The 23,014-nt window shown below is 42.5% G+C and overlaps 1 protein-coding gene across 5 annotated transcripts in view; it reads left to right on the top strand.

The window, feature by feature from the left end:
* XPO6 (exportin 6) overlaps positions 1-23,014 on the top strand; it is a 51,162-nt gene that overhangs the window by 5,852 nt on the left and 22,296 nt on the right. For 4 of the 5 annotated variants that reach the window (XM_080353690.1, XM_080353688.1, XM_080353691.1 and 1 more), the window contains 6 exons: positions 10,605-10,695; positions 12,053-12,165; positions 13,702-13,899; positions 16,397-16,556; positions 16,965-17,042; positions 21,415-21,868. In XM_080353690.1, coding sequence (XP_080209816.1) covers positions 10,605-10,695; positions 12,053-12,165; positions 13,702-13,899; positions 16,397-16,556; positions 16,965-17,042; positions 21,415-21,868 — 1,094 coding nt within the window. Of the gene's footprint in view, positions 1-2,012; positions 2,036-10,604; positions 10,696-12,052; positions 12,166-13,701; positions 13,900-16,396; positions 16,557-16,964; positions 17,043-21,414; positions 21,869-23,014 lie in introns of those variants that run through there. The other variant, XM_080353689.1, reaches the window with a different exon arrangement.

Below are 23,014 nucleotides of genomic sequence, written 5' to 3'. Positions count from 1 at the left end.
CAGAATTACATTTCTTTTACCATTTCCAGCATTTTGCATTTCATGCACCAAATTATCTTTTATTTGTGTCAGCATCTCCAAGTTTGTGGCTTGGTCTTCAAATCTCTGTGTGTATTTTTAGCAATTTGATTTAATATTTTATTACAGCTTTAATTGCAGCACGAATTTCTTCCCAAGAGGGATATTTGCGATTCTTTTGGTTCCCTCTTTTGAGAAGGGAGCGTACTCATCTGTTTCGTATACGGGCTTGTCAGGATGCCAAAGTCAGCATTGAATGCAGGAGATGCAGCCTTGGAGAGGAAAGGCTGTGGTGTGTGTTGGGTCTTTTTTTTTCCTTACAAGAGATAATAATTTTTTTTCTGAAAAAGCCTGTGTTGTGCTTGGTTGATTCTCTCCTGCTTCAATGGGTAAAAACAGAACAGATCTCTTGTGCGTTACCGTACAACTAGTCCTTTTCCTTGGCACTGAGGGCAGTTGCTTCCACTGAAGTTTGTCCAAATGGTTGATTTCCTGTGGTTGAAGAACAGTGTGTTTAACATCAAAGTCTGGAAGGGAGACAGTAGAGAGAGCTACTCTGTAGTGGTTGGATTTGTCGTTCTCCCTCCTTACCATTGCCCAGTTCCTTTGCTTATAGGGAGAAAATGGAATTTTTTACAATTCCTTGGGTACCTTTTTCCAAATGTGAAGAAAGTGAAAAAAAAAAAATAGGTGGATGGTGCAATCCATAGCCCATAATCTCTGATGGGCAAGTGTGAGGTACTGCTGAGGAGTGAGGCTGTTTCTGCCCCATCCACATCTGATGCTGAAGGCTGCACTGGCCGCTCCTCTGACCCCACCAGCAACCCAGGAGACCAGAAGCAGCTGGTTTTGTGATGGGGGAAAAGGTGCTCTGCAGCAGCTTGCTGCGAAGTTTCAACTTCTTGTTTGTGTTTCCTGTTGCTGCTTGATGAAGTGGGTAGGGTTGGCCAAAGCCCAGTTGTGTGTCCTGTGTGGGCCCACCAGAGCCCCCTGGTCCCAGAAGGAGCAGCCCTTGACCTTCCCCGGTGGCAGCACTCGATGGTACCCCGGGGCTGCGGGAGAGCCAAGGGTGAGAAGACAACTGCTGTTGTGAAATACCCCAAAGTGCAGAAGCATTGCAGATACCAACATCTTGTTTTGCTTTAAGTGGACTGGATGTTCTTCCTGCATGTTCTGTCTTTCGGAAACATTTAAAATTAAAAAAAGGAGTCTTGCAGAGTTATTCCTATGTAAGTGTCATCCATTATACATTCATTATACACTCCTAAATGCCCAACACAAGTTTTAATGCTTTTGCCAGGTATTAAACTTTAAATACAACAGTCTTTTTTTCTTCTCATTGACAGGGAGTGGGGATCTTACAAAATATTGTCCTTTTGTATATTGTAATCATCCCTCCTTGAAAATCAACTCTGTCTTGAGTAATATATTGGGCAAGGTATAATCCTTCTCCCGAGATTGCCGTAAACCTTGCATTGATGTCACATCTGGTGTTGAGAGAGTTGTTCTCCAAGGTAATGGGCTTAATCCTGGCAGGAGGAAATGTTGAGGAACAACCTGGAAAATAAGAGACTGGAATGTGTCAAACCTCAGCAGCCTTTGCTTTTCTGTAGATGGAGCTGCATCTGAATAGAAGTGCCACTTTAAGAATTATGCTGAATAATTGTTTTCTTCTTACATTCGCTTTCTTTTTTTGCTTGTCCTAGTGCTTTCCATTTCAAGCTCTGCATATGTGCATTATTTCACAGACTCCTTAAGTTAGGATTGCAAACAACTGCAATTCGGAGCGTTTGTCCGGGTATTATTGTGAGTTGTCTGGAGGCTGAGTTAAATAAAGGCTTATTTTTGGCTTTGCAGACAGTAAAGTATTTGAGAAGTGTTTTTAAAAATCTGTTAATGCATCTTGGATGGCTTAGTGCTGATATGCAAGCATGCTGGGTTTATGCCTCCTGTCACTTATGCATCTTTCTTTCTAGTCTGCTCTCTGGTCCAAGGAGCTGCTGCATTTGATGGAATGGTGAGCACTGAGCTTTTCAGCATTTTTAAGTGCCAAACATCCATCTGTGAGAGCAAGAATAGTGTTCTGTGTACGAAGACTTGGTTAAAACTTTATATTTTTTTTAAAGCTGCTTTCAACTAAAAAAACCATGCTTTGTACCTTTTGTATGTTCATTTTACACACAGTTGCTCATTTATTTACTGTTCTGGACCTTAACATATGAGCTTTTTTATTCCCCCACATGTACCCTCCTGCCTTAACATACTTGTGTCCAAAATAGTAGTCTTGGGATTTTTTTCCCACCTGCCTCTTTAAAAGTCAAGTTATTTCACCTAAAATGGCAGGAGAAGTGTTATCTCGAAATGAATGTTGCATGCATTTATTTGGTCCAGCCTTGTGGTCCGTTTTGTGCAAGCCTTGATTTGCTTATGCAAAGAAAAGGGAAGCGATTTGTACCCTGTGCCTGTAGTCCCAGGACTCCTGCATGAGCATCACCTTACGAAAAAGGACGGGATCTCCCTCTACGGTGTGGCAGGTGAGGTGAGGGGACAGACCCAAACACTGAGATCTAGATTTCTAGACTTCACTGGAAGAGTTTATGTTACTTCTGTACTCTGCGAGAGAAACAGAGTCACCTTGTGGTATTTTAGCATCTGGTTGGTGGCACGTGCCCAGCCAGCCACTGTTGGCATTTGGTCAACCTTGTGCAGTGTCCATCTGAAGACGGTACTGGGACTTTATGGCTTTTTTTCTGATAACACCCAGACTGAAGATTTGGTGGTGGTGGCTTAAAAAGTGGTGAACAGCAGCTGAGAACTATCTGAACCAAGTGTCTCCTGAGAAAGTCTAATGACTGTAGCTGGATTGTCAAATTAAGTAATAAGTCCAAAAGTGATTTTGATGCCACCTGTACCCACCTGGGAGCCCTGTGCTATGGCCACATGCAGTCGGATGATGCAGAGTAGCAATTTTGAGGACTCTGCTTTGGGTGCTTCTACACATCTCATCTGTATGTCATCATTTTAGCAACTACTTGTTTGGGGAAATAATGTGTTGCTAAGTCTTTTCCAGCAGCTAAACCACAATAAATCAATTGGCAAGTCATTACCATGCAACCCTCTGTCTTCCTTGGGTGGTGGGGGCATATAAATTGCTCTTGTGCTCATCCTTGGTGAAAGCCTGGCTTGTAAGAGTGCTGTCTAAATCATGTTTTGCTTATGCCAGATTGCTATGATTATTTTATTTCTTTGGTGGGTTTCTAGGAGAATTTCTGGGTGTTGAATTTTAATGCTCTATGCTTACTGTGTTTCCATGTAATGAACACCTTTTGTAAACAGTAAAGCAGATGTGAAATGCTTGGTGGAGTACAGGCTGGCTGCTGGACTTGATTGTGTCGGTTAAGAGTTATCGGTTTAGAAAGAATCAGACTGCGACACTTGAGCCTGTTAGTCAAAGTTCAGCCTTAAAACCTGAAGCCTGGTTAACTGAACCTGCCTGTACAAGAAGATTTAAGAAATAAGATCCCTTAGGTATTCAGAAAGGTGCCTGATTACTTGTGTAGTGGGCAGTGTTTACAGGTAACGTGATCTCTTTATCCTGTTCGAGAAATCAGATTATCACCACCGGCTCTCCATAGCCTGTTCTGTGCAGTAGTGTTCAGCCTGTGGTCATTTTCAGTCCTTAGCAGATGCTTCAATAAAATACGTTGATTCCTGAAGTGCAGGCTGGGGTTTCCCAAGCGATGAGCTGCGCAGGCAGAAGGGCCTGGAGCAGCGCTGGACGTCAGCTCCGCCACAGCAGGGGGATGGAGAGCAGCATAGTGCCCTCATTGCTCTGCCAGTAGCCTCGAGGTAGAACAGTAATTCATTACATTTATAGTAGATGTTGTTTTTTTTCTTAAATCGTGGTATAACAGAAATGAGTTTGCAAAAATCTGCGTCTCATTAGCGAGCTGCCAAAGTTATGGCCCATGAAACAAATGACCCAGATGACGGGTTGTGTTGTGCGGCCAGGAGATGTCTTGAAATGGCACCAGGAGCCTGAGCTGTTCTCAAAGCACAGAGTGAAGCCGACTCTAGTTTCGGTTCATTAAACCACAAAAACATCTCTGAAATGCAACGCGGAAACTGAGAATAAAGACAGAGCCACGTCTTGATAGCATCAGCAGTGCGCTGCCAGGGAGCACATATGCTGCAGGGTCTGTGTGCTGTCTCCTGGTTTAAGACCTTTGCGTGAGTTATACTGGTAAGGAGACCCTGGGAATAAGAGTGAAACCCCAGGCTTCTTTTATTATTCGTTGGAAATGATTAAATGTAGGAAGTAACACTGCCTTTGAGCTGCACAGCTCTGCCTCTCAGTCATGTGCATTCATGCTTTCTAGGAGATGTGTGTGATGTCGTACAACTCTTTTAAAAATACTTCATAATTCTGCTTTTGTTGCTAAAAATAATAACTGTACTTCAGTTCTTTCATGAACTTGACTGCATTGAGTGACCCGAGGCTGCTCCAGGGGTTCACTGAAGTGGTGATAATATCTGTGCTTTGCTGACGACTACAAAAGGGAAGGCTTTTTATGACCCACAAAAGTAGACTTGAAATGAGGCACCATCTTTCTGAGAGCGTCATTACTAATTTATGTGTTCATTATCATGTTATGTTAGGGATTGGGCAGGGAGGGGCTCTGAAAGACACCCTGGTGTCATTCTTAAATGAGTAAATTACTACCTTAGTACATATGCATGTCAGGTATGTCTATTATTAAATTAGGCTTGATTGAATTCCTTTAAAAGTGATCTACAATACTAAAAAAAAAAGTTAAAAACAACAGAAGGAAGAAAGTTCAACAGCTGAAGTGTAGTGGTTTGAATTTGGATGTGTATACCTGTACTATTAAGTAACAATGCACAACTGGAAGCAGAAAGGTGGAAGAGTGTGATTTAGCAAAGGCAGCGTGGTGGTGCGTTGGTTTATACCAGCAGCTGTCATTGTGCTGCGTGCATGATTTTTCTCTTCTTAATCCTGTGCGCTGGCTTGTTGGTGACATTATAGCAATTCTTGCTGGGAACACTGCAGACAACGGGGTTTCGCGTTGTGTGTTGTCCTGCAGTCCCTGCTCTGCTGGAAAAGTTGCCCATTGCGAGCACAAGCTGGTAGACGGAGCTGATACTTATCGCAGCAGAACTGGGTAAAATGTGGTAAGATCCAAACCTTGATAGCCAGGAGGAGGCTGAATTGCACCCAGCTCTGTGTCTTGTACCGGTGATGGTCGGAGACATAGTGGGTAGGAAGGGAGTGTAGAAGCAGGCTCAAAAAAATGAGGAAGCTGGAAAAGTACCTATGTTTGCTATCAATAAATGGTGTAGGGGACTTTAGGGCCTGGTAGATGTGAGATAGTGTAAAAAGTGCTTCAGGTATTGAAGGCAGGATGGAACAAGAGTGAGGGTCTGAATTAGAAACATGATGGGGTGCAGAGGGGTGGTAAATAACAGCTCCCTAACAGTAAGAGGTCCTATACTCTTTATTTAAAGAAAAAGACGTTGTAGGGGGCTTTAGAACTACGACGAGGGCTTCTGCGGTCCAGCAGTGCAAATGTTTTTCCTACCTGCCCCTGAAGGAGGTGTTTTTAAGGTTCAGCTTGTGTGGTATAAAATCCATCCTTCCACACCAGAGGAAGATGTTCCAGCGCTGCTTGAAGGATGCTTGAAGTCGCATTGGAAGCATTGCAGCTTCAATTAACATCTTACTAAAAAAGGCTTTGTAGAGGGATTACCTTAATTTTGTCTTGCAGTGATATCCATTTCCAAACACATTAGAAAAAAAATCAACAGGCATAACTTTCCTTTTACAGTTGTCATCAGCCTGAGTTGCCATATTTAGAGCATCGTTTGTATGATCGATACTCGGACCAAGCTGTTAATAGCAAACATTAAAAGGTTAACAGCTTGTGTCTTTATGGCATAGCATTAGAGAAAAGCTTTTCTCTAAAAGAAACAATTGCTTTAGAGAATGTAAAATGAAGTAAAAAGATAGGAAGGGAACTCTAAATGAAAGCACTTCTGGAGAAAATGGAAATAGCTTTATAAAGCACTTTCATATATCCGAGAATGATCAGGTAGTTTTTTAAGGGGAGGGGGTGGTGTCTTTGGTTTAATGCAAACTAAAATTAGTGTTGTATATTCTATTAAAGTATATGTACAATGTCTAAATTGCAATCCAAAAATCATTCCTCTATTATTTGCCAGAGTTGAATGAGTAACTCATCCTACCCAAATGCTTTAGTCATAGGCTACAGGCTAAACTGAACTTGTTATGGAATCCTGGTTTAAGCAGCAAGGTACAAAGATTTTGCTTCTCTAGAGCCTTATTGAGGAGCAGTGAACTGCAGTTTGAACAGCTTAAAATATAGCAAGTTAGCAGCTATTAGTAGTTTTCCTCAATTAACAGGAATCAGTTAATCACTTATACATCTTAAAATGTAATTGAATGATAGCCCTGAAGTCAGGTGTTTTTGTAGAGCCTCTTTTTGATACTTGGACGGAGAGTAATGTCTTTGAGTTTGTGAGTTCTTGGTAGCAAATCTCATAATTTCTGTCAAAACAGGAAGCTGTAGTCTCAGCTGTGAATCTGTCGTTGCTCTGGTCATACGAAACTGCTATTAAAGGTTGGAGTCCATAGATAAATGGTATGAGTAAGCAGCTACATGCCTCTAGTTTGATAACTGTTAATGAAACACCTTTAGCAAACTCAATAAGGCAAAAATGGCATAGATTGACAGTGGCTCTCCCACCCTGATCCACATCAAGTCATGCTCATCAGACAGGACAACTGCAGGAGCAGCAGACTTGGGACAGACCTGGCGCCCAGTCCACGTGGTGCAGACCCGGCACGGCAGTGGGTAATGGCTCCACTTTTGGGGAGAATCACCTATAACTCATCTCGTGGAGATGCCCTCTTGGAAACAATTTCTAGGTCGAGGTGTGGGTGTCCTACTGGCACACAGGAATCTGTAGCTGTTTGCACAATCATTTAGACCTCTTGCTTACTTCTGTTCATCACTGACTCATTCACCTGCCCAAGCTGTGACTGAGGATTTCACCTGTGGCTGGAGAAACTGCTGGAGCAGCAGCTGAGATCCTCCCTGCAGGTCCGAGCTCAACCCGAGTGTTTGGGCAATCAGAAGGAGTGGAGCTAGTGTGGATAGTGGTGGCATGTCAAATTGTACCTTGGCTGCTTTTAGTGAATTGGAAAGGTTTTCATGGAGCTTTTGCTCCTATGACCTGCTGTGCAAATGGGATTAGTAGAACTGAGTGTTTTTTCCTTAAATGTCTGACAGAAGAGAGCAAACAGCATTTCCTGGCAGTTTGATCCCAGTCCTGAGTAGCCTTAGACATTGCGGATGGAGGGGTCAGATTTTGCAGCTTGTGAAAATAGGTGGGAAATACTTCTGGTTTAATAGTTGAATATTTTGTAACTGCCAGCCCTCACACAAACTCTGTAGTTAAATTCTGCTAATGATTGTCCAGACTTCATGACTTTCCTTGAAAACCTTTAAAAATGAAATTTGCATGTGACCCGAATGGCTGAATTTCAGACCAGACAAAGTGAAGCGAGTGCTGCTGGCTCTGAATGCCCGTGACGTGTGATCTTGTCCCAACTGTGCAGGGCTGAGGCGGCCGTTAACGTCCGTGAGTTGCTGCTCAGTACCAGGATTTGTTGGCATTTCTCTTTGCAGACCCTGGTGATACTTTCCAGTTCTCTTTTTAAATTCAGAATAAACACTGAGCCTCAGTAGAAAGCAAGCTGCATATTAACATGAGCAACAATACTGAGGTGCAGCTGGAAATATTACAGCTGCAGGTCCTACTAACAGCTCTACTTTATAGCCTTACTAGATAATCTGCTTTCTGGGATGTCTGGATATAGGTGCAGCAAATTTCCTCTGCAGGTCTTCAACAGCATGTGTCCTCTTTATCTCAATGACCCTGTTACCCTTTGCTTGGGAGGCTGCTGAGCTCCACATGGTCAGGAACAGTTAACTTGAGGAACACCCAAAGGTATAAACAAATGTAGAATCCTGCTCTCCACCTTAAGTCCAACTGAAAGCTAGAAGGAGGTGCACTTGGTGTGGCCATCAGATGGCACATGGGAGAAGAGTTAGGTGGATCTCCTGTTCCCAGAGCCCATCTTGGGCTGGGTTTTGATTGCTTCAGGCAGTCCGTGCTACTCTACCTTCCTTTGGCAAGACTTCTGGAACAGCCAGGAGAAGACAAATAGAAGAAAACAATCTTGGACGTCACGCTGTTTCTTTCTGCTCAAGTTGGCCTTTGATTCTGGCCAGCCTGAACTTTTTACATGAAATGCTTGCGTTGTGCTCTCTGTTTGCTCTTTTGCTTTTGACACATTGAACATTGTGATGATGGTGTTTTTATATAAAAGGTTGTGTTCCTAGGAGTAGGCTCTGTCATCTTCAGAATCGCAGTGCCAAGACAATGTTAAGTCAGTGGAGGATATCAGATGTTCAAGATTCGTGAGAGCTCTGCAATTCATTTCCGAAAGTAGGAAATAAACCTTGAATCTTGGAGAAATGACTTAGCTACTCTTCCTAAAGCAGGATTGAATTAACTGTCTAAAAACGACTGAGCGCTGCCATTCTTGTGTGAAGAGCCAACACCTCTCTGAACTGAGGTGATCTTGAACTTGGCTGGTGGAGGTGTGGAATGGGACAACAGTGCTGCTTATGGGGGAATTTACATCAAATTGATCTGCCCAGCGTTTGGAAAATCCCCTATGGGGGTTTGGTGTCAGAAACTTCTGGTGAGACTGAACTCCATGTGGAGCAGCAGAGAAGTAAACTGCAGGGATTTATGAAAATGTTGAATGTGTATGTCTGGATCTAGTTGGGAGGAACTTGCAACGATGTGCAATGTCCCAGAAATAAATGCGTAGAAATGGCAGTGTGGCTGTACCCTAATGTCATTAAGGACTACACTTTTTTTATTAAAGTGAAGCTCTTGTCCACAGTGTTGCTTTTATCTGGGAAATGGTGCCTGGCAGGAGGAGCCCCTTCCATGGCTGAAGGGCTGTATTTGAGGGGAGTTTACAGTGCAAGGGACTGTTTGCAGAGACCAAGTATAAATGGATTAAAGAGGTGATAATGGGTGCTTGATCTTGGCTAAGCTGGCAAAGTGGCTTTGATTTGATTGTAGGTTATTTTAAGCCAATTTCCCACTAACAATGAGTCTTGCTAAAATAGTCCTTGCTTTCTTGTGCTGGTGTGAAAAAAAAAAAGGGGGGGGTTGGCTGGGGGGGATGTGGGAAATCTAGGATGAAGTTCAGTGTGCCTTGCTGAGTAACTGAAAACGTGTGGTGTTGGACAGAGCATCCATTTCCGAGTTTGTGTTCCTGTGCTGTTGTGTTGAGCTGTCGCTTCTCCTGGGGGGTGGATTCAGGCCCAGGCTGTTTGGGGAGGGTCTGGGGGTCTCCTGGTGCTTGGCCCTGTGCTGGTCCTTGGGGACTCTGCTGGATGTGGAAACAGGAGCTGGCAGAAGCCCGTAGTGGTTCTGCAAGTCGTCTCTTTTGCTTATCTCTTTGCAGAAGATTAGTAGTCATGGTTTTTGTTTCTGTTTTTATTCTTTAGAGGCAGAACTTTCATTTTTCTTTAACGGTTTACTTTGTTTCTGTACTGAGGAAGGTCAGGGCTTGAATCTTAATGCATTTATTATTGATAGCATGCGTTGCAGACATTAGAGGAATGACTAATGGCACGGTCTGTACCGGAGCAGCACTGTTTTCTAAGGCGATCCATTACCAGGCTTAGACCTCTCTGTTTGCGAGGCTGAGCTCTTACTAGAATAAAATCATCCCAACTCCAGAGACTTGCAAAACTCTAGTGACCTTGCAACAACTGTATACTAATTCTGATAATTTTTTTTTTAAGAACTTGCGAACACTGAGCTATAACTGGCGAATTCCAATAATAATAGCTAAATTTAGGATGGTTGCGGCTTCTTCTGGAATCCAATTGCAGAATAGTTGTATATTGTTTTTCAAAGCGCTGGAAATCCCTTAATCTTTCAAGCTGGTACTTCCCGAGCACTGTTGGTGTTGCAGGTGGCAGCGTGGCACAGTGTGGCACCCGGGCAAAGAAAACATGAGGTGTCAGGAGTCCTCCCAAAGTTCGTGCTCCCCATGCTGTCGCTGCATTTATTATCTCTAAACATCTAAGAGCATCTTCACTTGAATTTGCTGTCTTTGTGAGAATTACTTGACAAGGATGAGCTACCTTAACATTACTAAATGACACTAGAGAGAGAAAAAAAAAATAAAGCAGCCTTCTCATCTTGCTTTTGGTAGCTAATGCAGCTGAGCAAATGGTCCTTCAGGTCCAAAGCCTTCACTTGCACTGGACAAATCTTGTTGCTACTTGGCACCAATGAGCTGTTTAAATTCCAGATCATTTTGCCCGCCACCTGGACTTCGTGTTCTTGTTGGTTTTTAGGTGCATCTGTGACACAAATGACAACAACCTCCTGAGTGCAAGTCAGAGTGGAAGTTGGTTTTAACTCTTTCCCTTAAATGTCATTCCCAGGCATCTGAAGAGGCCTCGCTACGGGCTTTGGAGAGTCTCATGACGGAGTTTTTCCACAATTGCACAACAAATGAGCGGAAACGTGAGATAGGTGAGTTCATGCCACTTCTTAAGGGTGCTCCCCTTTGCTTTCTGTTGCCTGCAGACCTTGGCAGAGGTGACTTGGTTTTCTTAAACAAATACAGCAGATGAAAGTGCTCCATCTGATACCGAACGGCATCTTAGCCCCTCCTGCTTGAACTTTGAAGGCTTATGTAGTTTGGGTTTTGGAGATCTCACAGCAGGTTCTATAGGTAATTAATATGTTGGTAACTGTCACTGCTGTGAGCGAGGATATGTAGGTTTTTATCAAGGATAGTAAGTTTATTAGGGTAGGAGAAGGATGTTACATTTTTCTCTGTGTGTACGTCATGGAATTGCATGTCCTGGAAAACCTCTACTTTCTTCCTAGAGATGGAGCATGAACTTAAGATTTGTTCAGCATTATGAAGGCAAAGCAGAAGACTGTCCTAGTTATTGCAAAATGACAAGTAGGAATAAACAGTGGTTTCATTTTGGCTGGTGTTATTACTTATGTCCTTTTGTGAACCAGGCAGGATCTTAGCAGTGCTCCAGGTTGGCTTCTTGCATTCATGGCTAATGGCTGTAAACTGGCACTTTGCTTTTATTCTCAAACTTCTGCCATCTCTAACTTCAGTGCCAAACATATGGTCAGCATGAAAGACTTCTCCTGGGAATCTGGTAAAAAAAGACTAAGCAACCAGGCAAGTTTGTTTATTCCTGTTGTGGAGATCTCCTGCTGTGGAAAAGGTAGAAGCCTTTGACATCCTCTGTTTTCCTGCTTAAGTTGTGGGAAATAAACCAATTGATTAAGGCTTAAATTAAATAAGCCTGTAAACCAGCCCTTGCAGCTTTTCCCTTTGCAACGTTTGGTACGTAGTCACTTGATGTGAGATGACCAAACCCTGTACCAGACTGTTTGGAGAGGTTTTGGGTACGCTGACCTACAACAAAGTCAATGGCTCATGGAGCAATTGCATTAAAACAGGTGATTTATAACCTGCGTGTGATCTGAAGCACTCCGAGTCTTTCAGAGTGACCTGGTATCTCAACATTCGGCTTTTATATACAAAATAATAACGCTTGCAATGCAATATTTGTGTGATTTATTTTAATATTAAGCTACTGGTCGAGTATAGTATTTATGTCAAAACTGTATTCTAAAATGACATGCCTATTTTGTTTTCATTAAAGCCTATTGTTAGATCACTTTAAATATTTTAGAGTGTGATTTTATTACTTTTTCCCTCCTCCAGGTTCAGTCATTCCCTGAACATGGGGTTCCTCCCATGCTCAGTGTGTTATTGTGCTGTCAGTATACATTTTTATGGATTTGTTTACAGCTTAAGAATTTTAATGTGATTTTTTTAATACTTTATTTTTTTCAGAGGAGCTTTTAAATAACTTTGCCCAGCAGATAGGAGCCTGGAGGTTCTGCCTTTATTTCCTGTCAAGTACAAGGAACGACTATGTGATGATGTACAGTCTGACTGTGTTTGAGGTAAGATGTGTACTGTTGCCTGCTCAGTGCATTTTTTGTCTGGTGCAGTTTTATATGGCAATCGATTTTATTTGAAAATGTTTGTCTAAAATGGCAGTCTAGTAAGTACAGTGATAAAAGATGCTTTTATTGCTCTCTACTAGAGAGGTTGCTTAATGGCAGGCTGAGAGTAGGAGAATATGAATCTTTATACACAAATTGAAGAATTAATTTCCTGGCATCTCTAAGTACAAATTACCTACAGTTTCAAGGGCTGCTTGAGTTTTCTGCACAATGCTTTTAAGAGCGTTATTGCTTTTATACTGTTCATATGGTCAGAACTATGTGCATGATTACCTGATACTAGCTACTGGAAACTTTAATGCTAAGAAGGAAGACAAAGTTGCTTTTATTTTTCTGATGTCTCATGGTTGTGGTCGATGCTATTGAACTACATCCCACAAGCTTACGTGCTAGTTGTAGAGGTAAGGTCTCTTTTAGAAGACCGCATCCCACTCTTCACCTATTTATAAAAGAACAAAATTATAGTTAAAAGCCTAAATATTGATCTGTGTATCTACTGGAAGAAACAGAAGTATTTGTGAACAGCTCTGTTTTATCAACAATTTCTCAGTGACCAGTGCAGTGTCTTTCCCTGAGGATGTTCTGTTCACTTTATCTTGGGTTGCTTGAGAAATCTGGACTCAATCTGCAAACTGAATCTGGTGTGCCATCCTCTCAGAAGGGGTAATCGTGACAAACAGTATGGGAGTTGTTCCCTGCTCTGGGGATGGATGTCACACAGCAGTAGCCTGCAATGATTAAACATGCTTGATTAATAAACATTTGCTTCCCCGGGGGGAGGGGAACAAGGTAGTACTGAAAAAAATAATTGTGCCCAGAACAAAGCAGAACAAAGAAATCACTGTCCAAGTGTAAAGTGAGGGATATGAGTCCACGGCTCAGCTGAGAGATGAGGATCTCTCCACTGAGGAGGTTGAATTTCTGAAGTTAACTGCTGTAGTTCTGCGCACTCATAGCCGTCCTCTGTCGTAGTCTGCAACTTCATCAGCCTTAAACTTCTCTGAGTACTGAATGTCAGTAAAAGTGTGTATATAAACACAAGGATTGTTCCCAAACCCACCCTTTCAGGTAACTGTAGAGAGTGATGAGGTTTCCCCTCAGCCTCGACTGTGGAGCAGTTAGAGCATCTTAAATTTCAGCTCTTTGCCCAGCGAGCCTGTGTCACAGCTCTAAGAAAAGAGAAACATCTTCTGTTTAACCTGCTAATACCTGCTTGTTTCCTTATCGACGGGTCTGCCTGTGGCAGCAGAGAAGGTTGAGCTACATCAGGTGTAGATCTTTAAGTTTTATAACTGCCCAGGCTTGGACAGCAAGAGGCCTGGATAGAATTGACAGCTACAGCCTTTTCCCTGCCTGTGCATCGTGGCAGGTGCTGGGGCAGGAGATGGAACAGCTCTGTCTGGTTACGTGTCCACATTCTCTCACTGTTTAACTTGAGCACAGCATGTCTGAGATGAGCTGTTTTTTTTCCAGAACCTAATCAATAAGATGTGGCTTGGGGTCCCGTCTCAAGACAAAATGGAGATTCGCAGCTGCCTGCCCAAGCTCCTTCTAGCTCAGCATAAAACTCTGCCTTACTTCATCAGGAACAAACTCTGCAAAGTCATTGTGGACATTGGCCGGCAAGACTGGCCCATGTTCTACCATGACTTTTTCACTAACATCTTGCAGGTAAGAAGTTTCTAATGGGCAAACTTGGCTTCGTTCATAGAGAGACATTATTTTGTTTCCTTGAGTAGTGACTTCCCTTAACAAAGGTTAACTAATTACATGAAAAACAAAGTTGCTTCTTAAATTCCTTTTCTTTAATTTTGCAAATAACCCTAAGCTTCCTACATGCTACATTTCTTTCTAGTGTTACAAGTTTTTTGACAAAGGAACAATACTAGGCAACAAGTATCAACTGCACCTTGGCTTTTAAATATTTAGGAGCAGTTGTTGTAGGGGTTGTGTGTTCTTTAAAGAAAAAAAGTCAGTAAAACTATGAATGTGTCACTAGATGATTCTCACAAGTGAGGTTTCTGAATGTGGCTGTTGGAGGTTTTTCACCTAAAAGCCAGAGATACATGATTAGGTGCCAAAAAATTTAGGGTAAAGACACTAATGGAATGGTGCTGGGGTGTTTAGGGCTCTTGCAGGAAGATGAGAGTATGTGTTTGAGGATCCTGACTGAGACGGTGCCATTCGTTTGAATGTCGGTTGTAATTCCGTATCTCCACAGTGAAGCCTGAGCTGAAGTGCTGCACAGTGTTTTTGTGCTGAGGTGATGAGATGATTTTGGATGCAGCCGTGCCCACAGACAAACCACAAGGCAGTTCAAAAAAAATCAAAGTCCCTGAGTGTCAGGAGTTCACTTGTTAAGACAAATGGCTCTAGTATTAATTGCAAAATTAAAAAAAAAAATGCTAACTTGGCATACAGAGCTTGTCACTAACTGGTGGAATCTCTTTTCAAATAGCCTTTTTTTTTTTGTAATCATGTAGTGTGACATGCTGTGATTTTTTTCTGAATTGTCAGTTTCACAATAAGTACTCTGAGACAACTGTCTACACTACAGGTTTGACTTTCATTTCATTTGCATCTGAATTTCTGAGCCTCTATTTGCTTTTATAGCACTTTGAAGGTTATCTTTAGTGATTGCAGAGCCCACTTTTGGTATCTATTTTTCCTTAAGCCTCTCTTTATGAACTCAGCTTTGGAGGGAAATGTTCTTCTCAATTTCCAAAAATCTTCCGAGAAAGTGAGGATAAAGCCACTAGTACTGAACTTCAAGACTTCCAAATAAAGAAGAGTAGCACAGGAGCAGGATATTTTGCTTTTGTAGTTGCAGATGAGTTTTTTCTCCAGACTTTCTTCTGAGATAATTTGAAGAAACTGTTTGATTCTTTAGCATTGATTTGTACCCCAGTACTCTAAGTAGCCTTAAACTTCTACTGAATCATTGGAGGGATGGAGAAGAAAAGTAACTTGGACTGCTGTATTGTCATTATGGAAAACCAATAATTTTATGTAGAAAGTGCTACTTTTTTAGAGGTATGAAATTTGTTTAACGTTACTGAAGTGCCAGTACGTGGTATTGCTAAACTTCCTCATGTTGTCAGAAAATATTCTGAGAGATCTTAAGTGTCTTTGCAACTTGATAACAAATTGTGTATTTTCTTTTTTATCTATCTGCTTATATGCCATCATGTTTCCTTTCTGAAGGCAAGCATGCGTCTAGACTAAGAGCTTTTCGATGGGCTTTTTTCCCCCCCATGTATTTCACCAAACTGTGTAGCCTTAGCAGTGTTAACTCAATGTTTTTCCTAGTTTGGTGGGTCAAGGAGATTAGTACCGAGGTCAGCCTGTGTTACAGAATTTGTCTTTCAGGCTTACTTGTAGTAACTGTGATTGGCTTCAGGCTTTTTCTCCCAGAGGGAGCAGTGCATAAATTGTGTTGGATGTTCCAGGTCAACAGAGAAGAGAAGCAATGAATTTCAGCTGAAAGTAAATCTTTGTCCCACTTGAATGTATCTTTAATATCCCAGTGGCTAACGTAGGCAAAAATCATTGCTTGTTCTCATCCTGTTCTGCACAATCTGTTCATGGTGGAAGTCACTCTTTTTAGAGTAAATGTGATTTCCAGTTTGAAATGCAGTACAGATGCAAGGAGAGGTATCCCTTAGCTGTGCTCCTGTCTCATCCGATATTGGCTGCAGCTCTTTGTATGGGGAGGGATGAGCTTTTTAATGGGAAACTGCTTGGCTGATGATGCGGGCTCCTGACCTGAGTGGGGCTGCAGCGGCAGCCCCATTACGAGGTGAAACCGCTGGGGCGATTCTGAGAAGTGATGATGTCAGCAGAAAGCAGTAAACAGGAGGAACAAACAGTTACTGGTAAACATGCTGGAACAGAGAATGTGTGCAGTCACATTATGAAAGCTCTCTTGAAACCCCAAGGATTCCCATGGTACTTGAACTGTTGCAACATCGTTGATTAATGTTTCAGGAAATTGAGTATTTGCAGTTCTCTTCCCTTAACACACAGCGCTGCAAACTGTGGGAACTGATACTCCCCCGGTCTTGAAGCGCTTCTAAACTGCTCATAGTGTTACTAACCCCCTGTTTGTCAGCTGATGGCTTTGCAGAATGTTGTCATCACATGTTGAATTCGTGTGTTTTCTTCTCAGTTAATTCAGTCTCCTGTGACCACTCCGCTGGGACTGATCATGTTGAAAACTACTTCGGAAGAACTGGCATGTCCGCGGGAAGATCTTAGTGTAGCCCGGAAAGAAGAGTTACGCAAGCTGCTCCTAGACCAGGTGCAAACAGTGCTTGGACTCCTCACAGGTACGAGTTACTGCACTGGCAGCATTGAAACAAACGTCCTTCTTCGCCATCCCTGGGATGCCGGCGAGCTGCACATTCCCGGTTCGGGGAAGCAGCACGCGGGTGGTGTAGTGGCTGCTCCTGCGGTCTGAACGCTCAAATCTGCCCTTAGGCATTTGGGTCAGTTTACTGTGAAACAAACTAGTGTAGCAAGACAGCTGTACAGCTGTGTGTATCCCCTCTTCAGGAAGAGGGATTGAGACTGTGGATCAGCACTTGGTAATTTCTTTGGGCTCCCTAAGAGAAGACAATGTTCCTTGTCAAAGCACTAAAGATATGTTCTACCAAAGTTCTGTTGCAATCTCTAGTGTGTTTGTTAGACCAGTCTGTCTTTTAGTAGACTGTTCTGAAAAATATCTCTTTGGCCAGGTATTTTGGAGAGCATCTGGGACAAACACAGCGTTACTGCTGCCACTCCACCACCATCCCCAACTTCAGGAGAAAGTGGTAAGGATGGCTAAAGCTACAAGATGATATTTGCATGTACTTTAACTTGCAATATCGGGCATAGATTCCTTCATTTACCATCTAACTTCTTGTAATAACCCTTTCCTAGAGCTTTTCATAGGCCAATAAGTTTCTGATCCAAAAGGCAAAGCTTACATGAAGAAGCAATTTCCACTGTGGGGGATGCCCCACTGAAAATGCCACCTCGTTGAAAAGTGCACACGTAGCTTCTCATTGTCCCCAGATGGCAAAAAGCTTTCTCAAGTGTCAATCCAAAATGCTCTAACATCAGTGAACTGGCATTGTCCTCTATACATTTCAGCTGTAAATACATCAAATTCCAGAGTGGAGCAAAACTGAAGCCTTAACTAGAAAATGTGGCTAGGACTTTGTATGTATTTATTGCAAAAGTTTGGTTTCTGCCTATTCTTTTTAGGTTTTTTTGTGTGGGTGGTTATCTGATCTGAACTCATTTACATATATATTTCTTAGTTACCTTCAAAACAGAAGGTATATTTCTGTGGTCCTTGTACTTGGGGCACATTTTACTTATCCTGTTGAAGCTAAATAGGGGATAGATGAATACGGTCGCCCCAGGCTGATCTTGATGACTACCTGTTTATCTCGTGCCTTGATGTAACACGGGTCATTGTTACGTTCAGCTCACCCAGCATTGTCTGGCACATTGTGGGGTCTTTGTTCCTGCTTCTTGGAAAACACAGCAAGAAAACTACCATGATATAGTGAAATCAATAATATTGTCTGATCATGGTTCTGTCTCTTTTTAAAGAAGGAAAAACAAGGGCTTAGGGAAACCTGTAATACCTGGCTGTGCACAGGGAGAAGGTGAAACACTTGTGGATCTGATATTTCTTTTTCCGGGGTCATACTGACTGAGTTGTGCTTGATGCAGTGTGTTCTGTGCCTTACACAATTGTACCAGGTACCTTTGTCTCTCTAGTCTTTGGGACCTTAAACAGTTAACCGAGAGTTGCAGATCACTTCCTTGTGGCCAGATTGCACTAGTCAGCTTCAGGCAGCTGCCTGTGATAGGCTTTCGTTAGTATTAAAACTTTTGCATGTAAGTATGAGTTGGAGTGGAATTTCAGGTGCCGCTTTCCTATAGAAGAGCTTAAGACACTTTTATTTATACACTAAACAAACTTAAATGGGAAAAAAAAAATTCTTGGTTTGAGCAGAAGGTGGGTGGATTTTGCTATGGAAAGCAAAAGCTTGAAAAAATAATATTAACAGAAAAGGACAAAACTTGTAGTATCCCTTGGGAAGAGTGAATGTGCTTGGAGAGGGCAGAAGCACCAGCCTCACCCACCCTGGCAGCAGGAGCCTCTGTTGAGTAAGACTGAGGTCTTCCATGGTAAAAAAATGATTTATGTTTTATCAGTTGTTGGTAGTAAATGCCTTGGTATCCAAGACCGCTGTATTTGTACAAAGCAGGGTGAATTGGTCGGGGAGCCCAGGTGCTGGTTAGTGCAGGCACATGCCGGCCGTGCCTTCAGGAGGGGGTACTGCACTGCACACCGCAGGTTCCGGAGTTACCTTGGAAAAAACCCAATGCTAGTTTGTTCTGAGGTGCCAGTAATGTGGACTGATACATCTGTTTTGCTGTCTAGAGTTGTAATAAAGAAAAAAATAACCAGTGGAGCGAATTGTGGGCTGATTGTCAGTGGAAGCTGGTTTGAGAAGTCTCAATTGATGGCTGAATCGCTGGATGGTGCCTGTGCTGAGGCTGCTTTTCATCCACCTCTGTGTTCACCTCATGACTTAAGATTGTATTTCTCCAAGTGAAAGTTTCTGTTCTGGGTCTTTCCTTTCTCCCCTTTCAGGGAAAACAAACGAACTTCTTATACAGCATATTTTCAAGATAATTGCTAGTAATTAAGCTACACTGACAGTTCATTTAGAAGTTCAGGCTTAATTTCATTGGGTCCTTCCTGTGCTAACTTATTTGAAACTTCCTCTGTTTTCTTCTGTGCTTTGCCTTAACTACCCTCTCCATGTTCACCCTGGTTGTGCTTCAAGTTCTCAAGTCCAAAAGGAGGAGCACTGAGTCTTCCCTCTTGTCCACTGCTTCTGTGTTTTGTGAAGGACTCTTTTCTTTTCCTTTACTTTCTTTGTTTACCAGACGTCTGTTGGGTCAAATAATGATATATGGTCAGTCAAATGAGACAGAGTGGAGTAAGAGCACTGATGGGGTTGTTTTTGTGGGGAACCTGCAGGGCTGAAAGCCAGATGTAAAGGTCAGTAGCAGTGAGTGGCAGTCTGGCGCTGCAAGAGACACATACATGATTGGAAGATGAACTATAGAACAAACATGGGTTTAGTGAAACTCTCCCATTAAATTTTGTACTGGCCACGTTAATTGTTTCTCTGTCCTTAAAATGTGTGAAATCTGTAAGCTGCCCCAATCGTTTTACCCACATATTGTTGTATTTGAGTGTTATTCATGCAGCAAAGTATTTCTGTTTACTGGTGACGATTGTGCTTTTTTATTCCTTAGATGAGGCCACCACCTTTTTCTCTTTACATGGAAGTGAAATTAAAGGTGTTCCAAAAGGCAAAATAAGAAGCAGCATCCCTGTAAATGTTTAATATCTTCCATCAGAGCCAAAATCTCTTTAGGAACTTCAAAAACTGATGCTGCCTTTTTCTGCATAGGAAAGCAGAGTGAAATGATTACTTGCAAATCTTGCGTAGTTTTTAAATAGCACATTTGAGTTATTGCATCAGTATAGAATTTGTTCAGCAATAACCTCTCAGCCTCCAAATGTTGTCTTTGCATGATTTATAGCCCTTTACTTGATGAATCCCTTCCTTAGGCATATTCACTTGTGTGGTAAACAAATGAGTAATAGAAATAAACATTTGTTGATGTTTACTTCTGCAGAGCTAGCCTGATCCCAGCCTCTCCCCAAGAGTTTTCTCCCTGTGCATGAATGCATTTGATCCTGTAAATTTATCACCTGTTTTCAAAGACACCAAATATAACTTAACATACCTTAAACTCTGAACTTCAGTAATTTAACTGGGTGCAAAGCGCTCAGACCAGCTGATGTGAGGTTTGGACTGGACGTGGGAAAGAATCATGTTTGCTTCTGTAAAATCACAGTGCAAGCAGCTCTTGCACTGCAGTGTATGTGTAGTTGTGAACGTTACTGTGGAGGCTGCTTTAATATGAAGACCAAGTGCAGGGTGATCTAATTCAGCTGAAGTAGCATGATGCCTTAAATTCCTGGAGCAGAGGAGAAAGAAACGATGATAAGTTGTGACAGAATTATGAATTCAGTGATGTAGGACATCGATCTTGATGAAAAATGGAGACTTAAGAGGAGTCTGTGCATCATTCTTGCTTCTGAGTACTTTGGAAATAGCTCAGTAAATCATATCTGTTTCTGTATTCCTAGTGTGCTGGGTCATTTCACTTTGAAAAAAAAATGACTTGGATTTTCTGGGGAGAACTTTAAACTTACTTAAAGTAGCAAGTGCCTGTGGGTTTCTAAAGGTGAAGAGATTATTTGTACTCAAGGAAGAAGTGTATTGAATAACCTGGGGAAGGTGAGCAGGTTTTCAGCATGTGGTCTATGGAAGCCTCTGAGTTAGTCGTCAGCCTTAGCTGGGGGTATCTGCTTGGATTTCCATTAAGCTTTCAAGAAGGCTTCTCACTAAAAGCTTTTGAGAAAGTGAAGGCCATCAGGGATGTGGGACTCTGCATTGTTAAAAAAAATGGTTAGAAGGTATGAGTTAAAGGGTAAGTGGAAATGATTTCCTCTCCCCACGATGGGAGAGGGTCACCTGTGGAGTAGTGATTGGGACTGTGCTCATGGACATACTCGGAGACCTTGGAAAAGGGCTCAGTAAAGAGCCAAGGAGGCTTGCTGATGGCACCGAGATGGTCAGAATGTTGGAAAGTAGGTACGGCTGAAGACCCACAGGAAGATCTTGCGCATCTCTGGGCAAATGGAAGGGGAAACGCAATGCAGAGAAGTGTAACCTACATTTGGGCAGGGAGAGCAATATTCATCTCACGGCAAATCGTGTGCTCCAATTTCACCTTCAGTATATAGGATTAACTTCTGAGCATTATACCGCATCATTCTACAAAAATTTCAGGGAGGGGAGTAAATTTTATAATGAATTCCTAAAATACACCCCATGGCATTTCTATTATCTGAATAAAAGTTTCGAAAATTCCAGGATACGAAAATGACTAGTTCATCTTGGATAAATCTTTGTACACTAACTTGCTGAGTGCCAGAGGCTCTGATGCCTTTTGCTTTATAGCTGGGGTTGGTAGTTGTACCATTTGAAGGTAATTGCCTTGATTCATAACGCAGATGTCTGCTTTGTTTCCTAGGTGACCTGTTAAGTAGCCTGTTGCAGAGTCCCAATGCAGCCAAATTATTGAACCAGCCAATCCCCATCCTCGATACAGAAAGTGAATATATATGTTCCCTGGCACTGGAGTGCCTGGCACACCTCTTCAGCTGGATCCCTTTGTCTACCAGTATCACCCCGTCCCTCCTCACCACCATTTTCCACTTCGCTCGCTTCGGCTGCGACACCCGTGTTCGGAAGATGTCTTCTGTCAACGGCAGCAGCCAGAACTCGGTGTTGGGACAGGAGCGTGGCCGACTTGGTGTCTTGGCCATGTCTTGCATCAATGAACTGATGTCTAAGAACTGTGTGCCTATGGAGTTTGAAGAGTATTTGCTACGGATGTTCCAGCAGACTTTCTACCTCCTGCAGAAGATTACCAAGGAGAACAACGCCCATACGGTGAAAAGCCGGCTAGAGGAACTGGATGAAAGGTAAGAGCAACCAAACAGCTAAGTAGCTGTGCTAGGGCCTCTTGCTTTCTAAGGGACTGTCTTTATTATTTTGCGGTCATGCATGGTGTGTCTAATGGCCTTTTTTTCAGAGTACTGTGCTGGGGGAGACAGGCGGAAAGGTAGGTGCCCACAGGTAAGGTTCTGATAAGGGGCTGAGTTTGCTAAGGGACTGTGGTGGCGCAGGTTTGTATTCTTTCCTGTCCTCTTCCTTCCCTTTCCCCCGTTCGTTACTGTTTGACTGCAGGTCTGAGGTGGCACAAGAGCTGAACCTGCCCTTCATTCAGTTGTAACAGAAAACAGAAGAGGCTCAGTGAGGTAAAGGCATTGCAGTATTCCCTTCCCAGGTCGGCATCTGCCTTCTCTGCTTAAACATACAAAGAGTGGGTAGATATTCTGCGAGTCATGACTTGAAAGAAAATAGAAGTAGTTTCCTACCCATCATTGAGATGTGATGATTTCTGATTGCTTTTTTATTTTTACTATTTTTAAACAACACCAAAAGACAGCTTAGGGAACTCCATTCACAGCAGCGAACGGCTGTCTGGCACGCCTGATTGGAGGCAGCAGGGAAGTGGCAGCATCTTTGAAGGCCGTGTATTGTCATCTTCCAGAAAGTGAAAGTTACTATTAATACCATCCTTGTTGCCTAAAAACAGCTCAACTCTATTATATCGGCTGTTCCTACTTGTAGGAGAGAAAGTGAGACTTGTCTTGGTGTTGTGTGGAGTGGTTGAAACCGTGTGTTGGCAGGGTGGTGGCAGAGGTGACAACCTGCTGCTGCTGCTCATTGCATGCTATGTGAAGGTGGGCAGACTGGTGCTAACGCTGACAAGTAGATCACAACTGTGTGAATGTGTTCAGTATCTTGCTACAGATACTTGATGATGGAGATAAACTTCTGGTGCAGCTATGTACTTGTATTCCCAGATGTAGCAGCAAGGCTTTGGGGCTATTTGTTGTTTTTCTTTGATATCCACTTGGGAGAAAAATAAAAACAAATTTAGCGGAAAACTGGGTCAGTTTGCAGAGATGACTTGTGTGTTTCTTGTGTAAACCTCCCTTTTTCCATATCTTTAAATACACACATAACCTTGGGATAGTAAATGTAGATTAATCATGACTTCT

Source organism: Nesoenas mayeri, assembly GCF_963082525.1.
Source record: "Nesoenas mayeri genome assembly, chromosome: 15".
Taxonomy (NCBI): domain Eukaryota; kingdom Metazoa; phylum Chordata; class Aves; order Columbiformes; family Columbidae; genus Nesoenas; species Nesoenas mayeri.
Note: the sequence above shows the minus strand (reverse complement) of the source record. Positions and strands in the feature narration are given on the sequence as shown.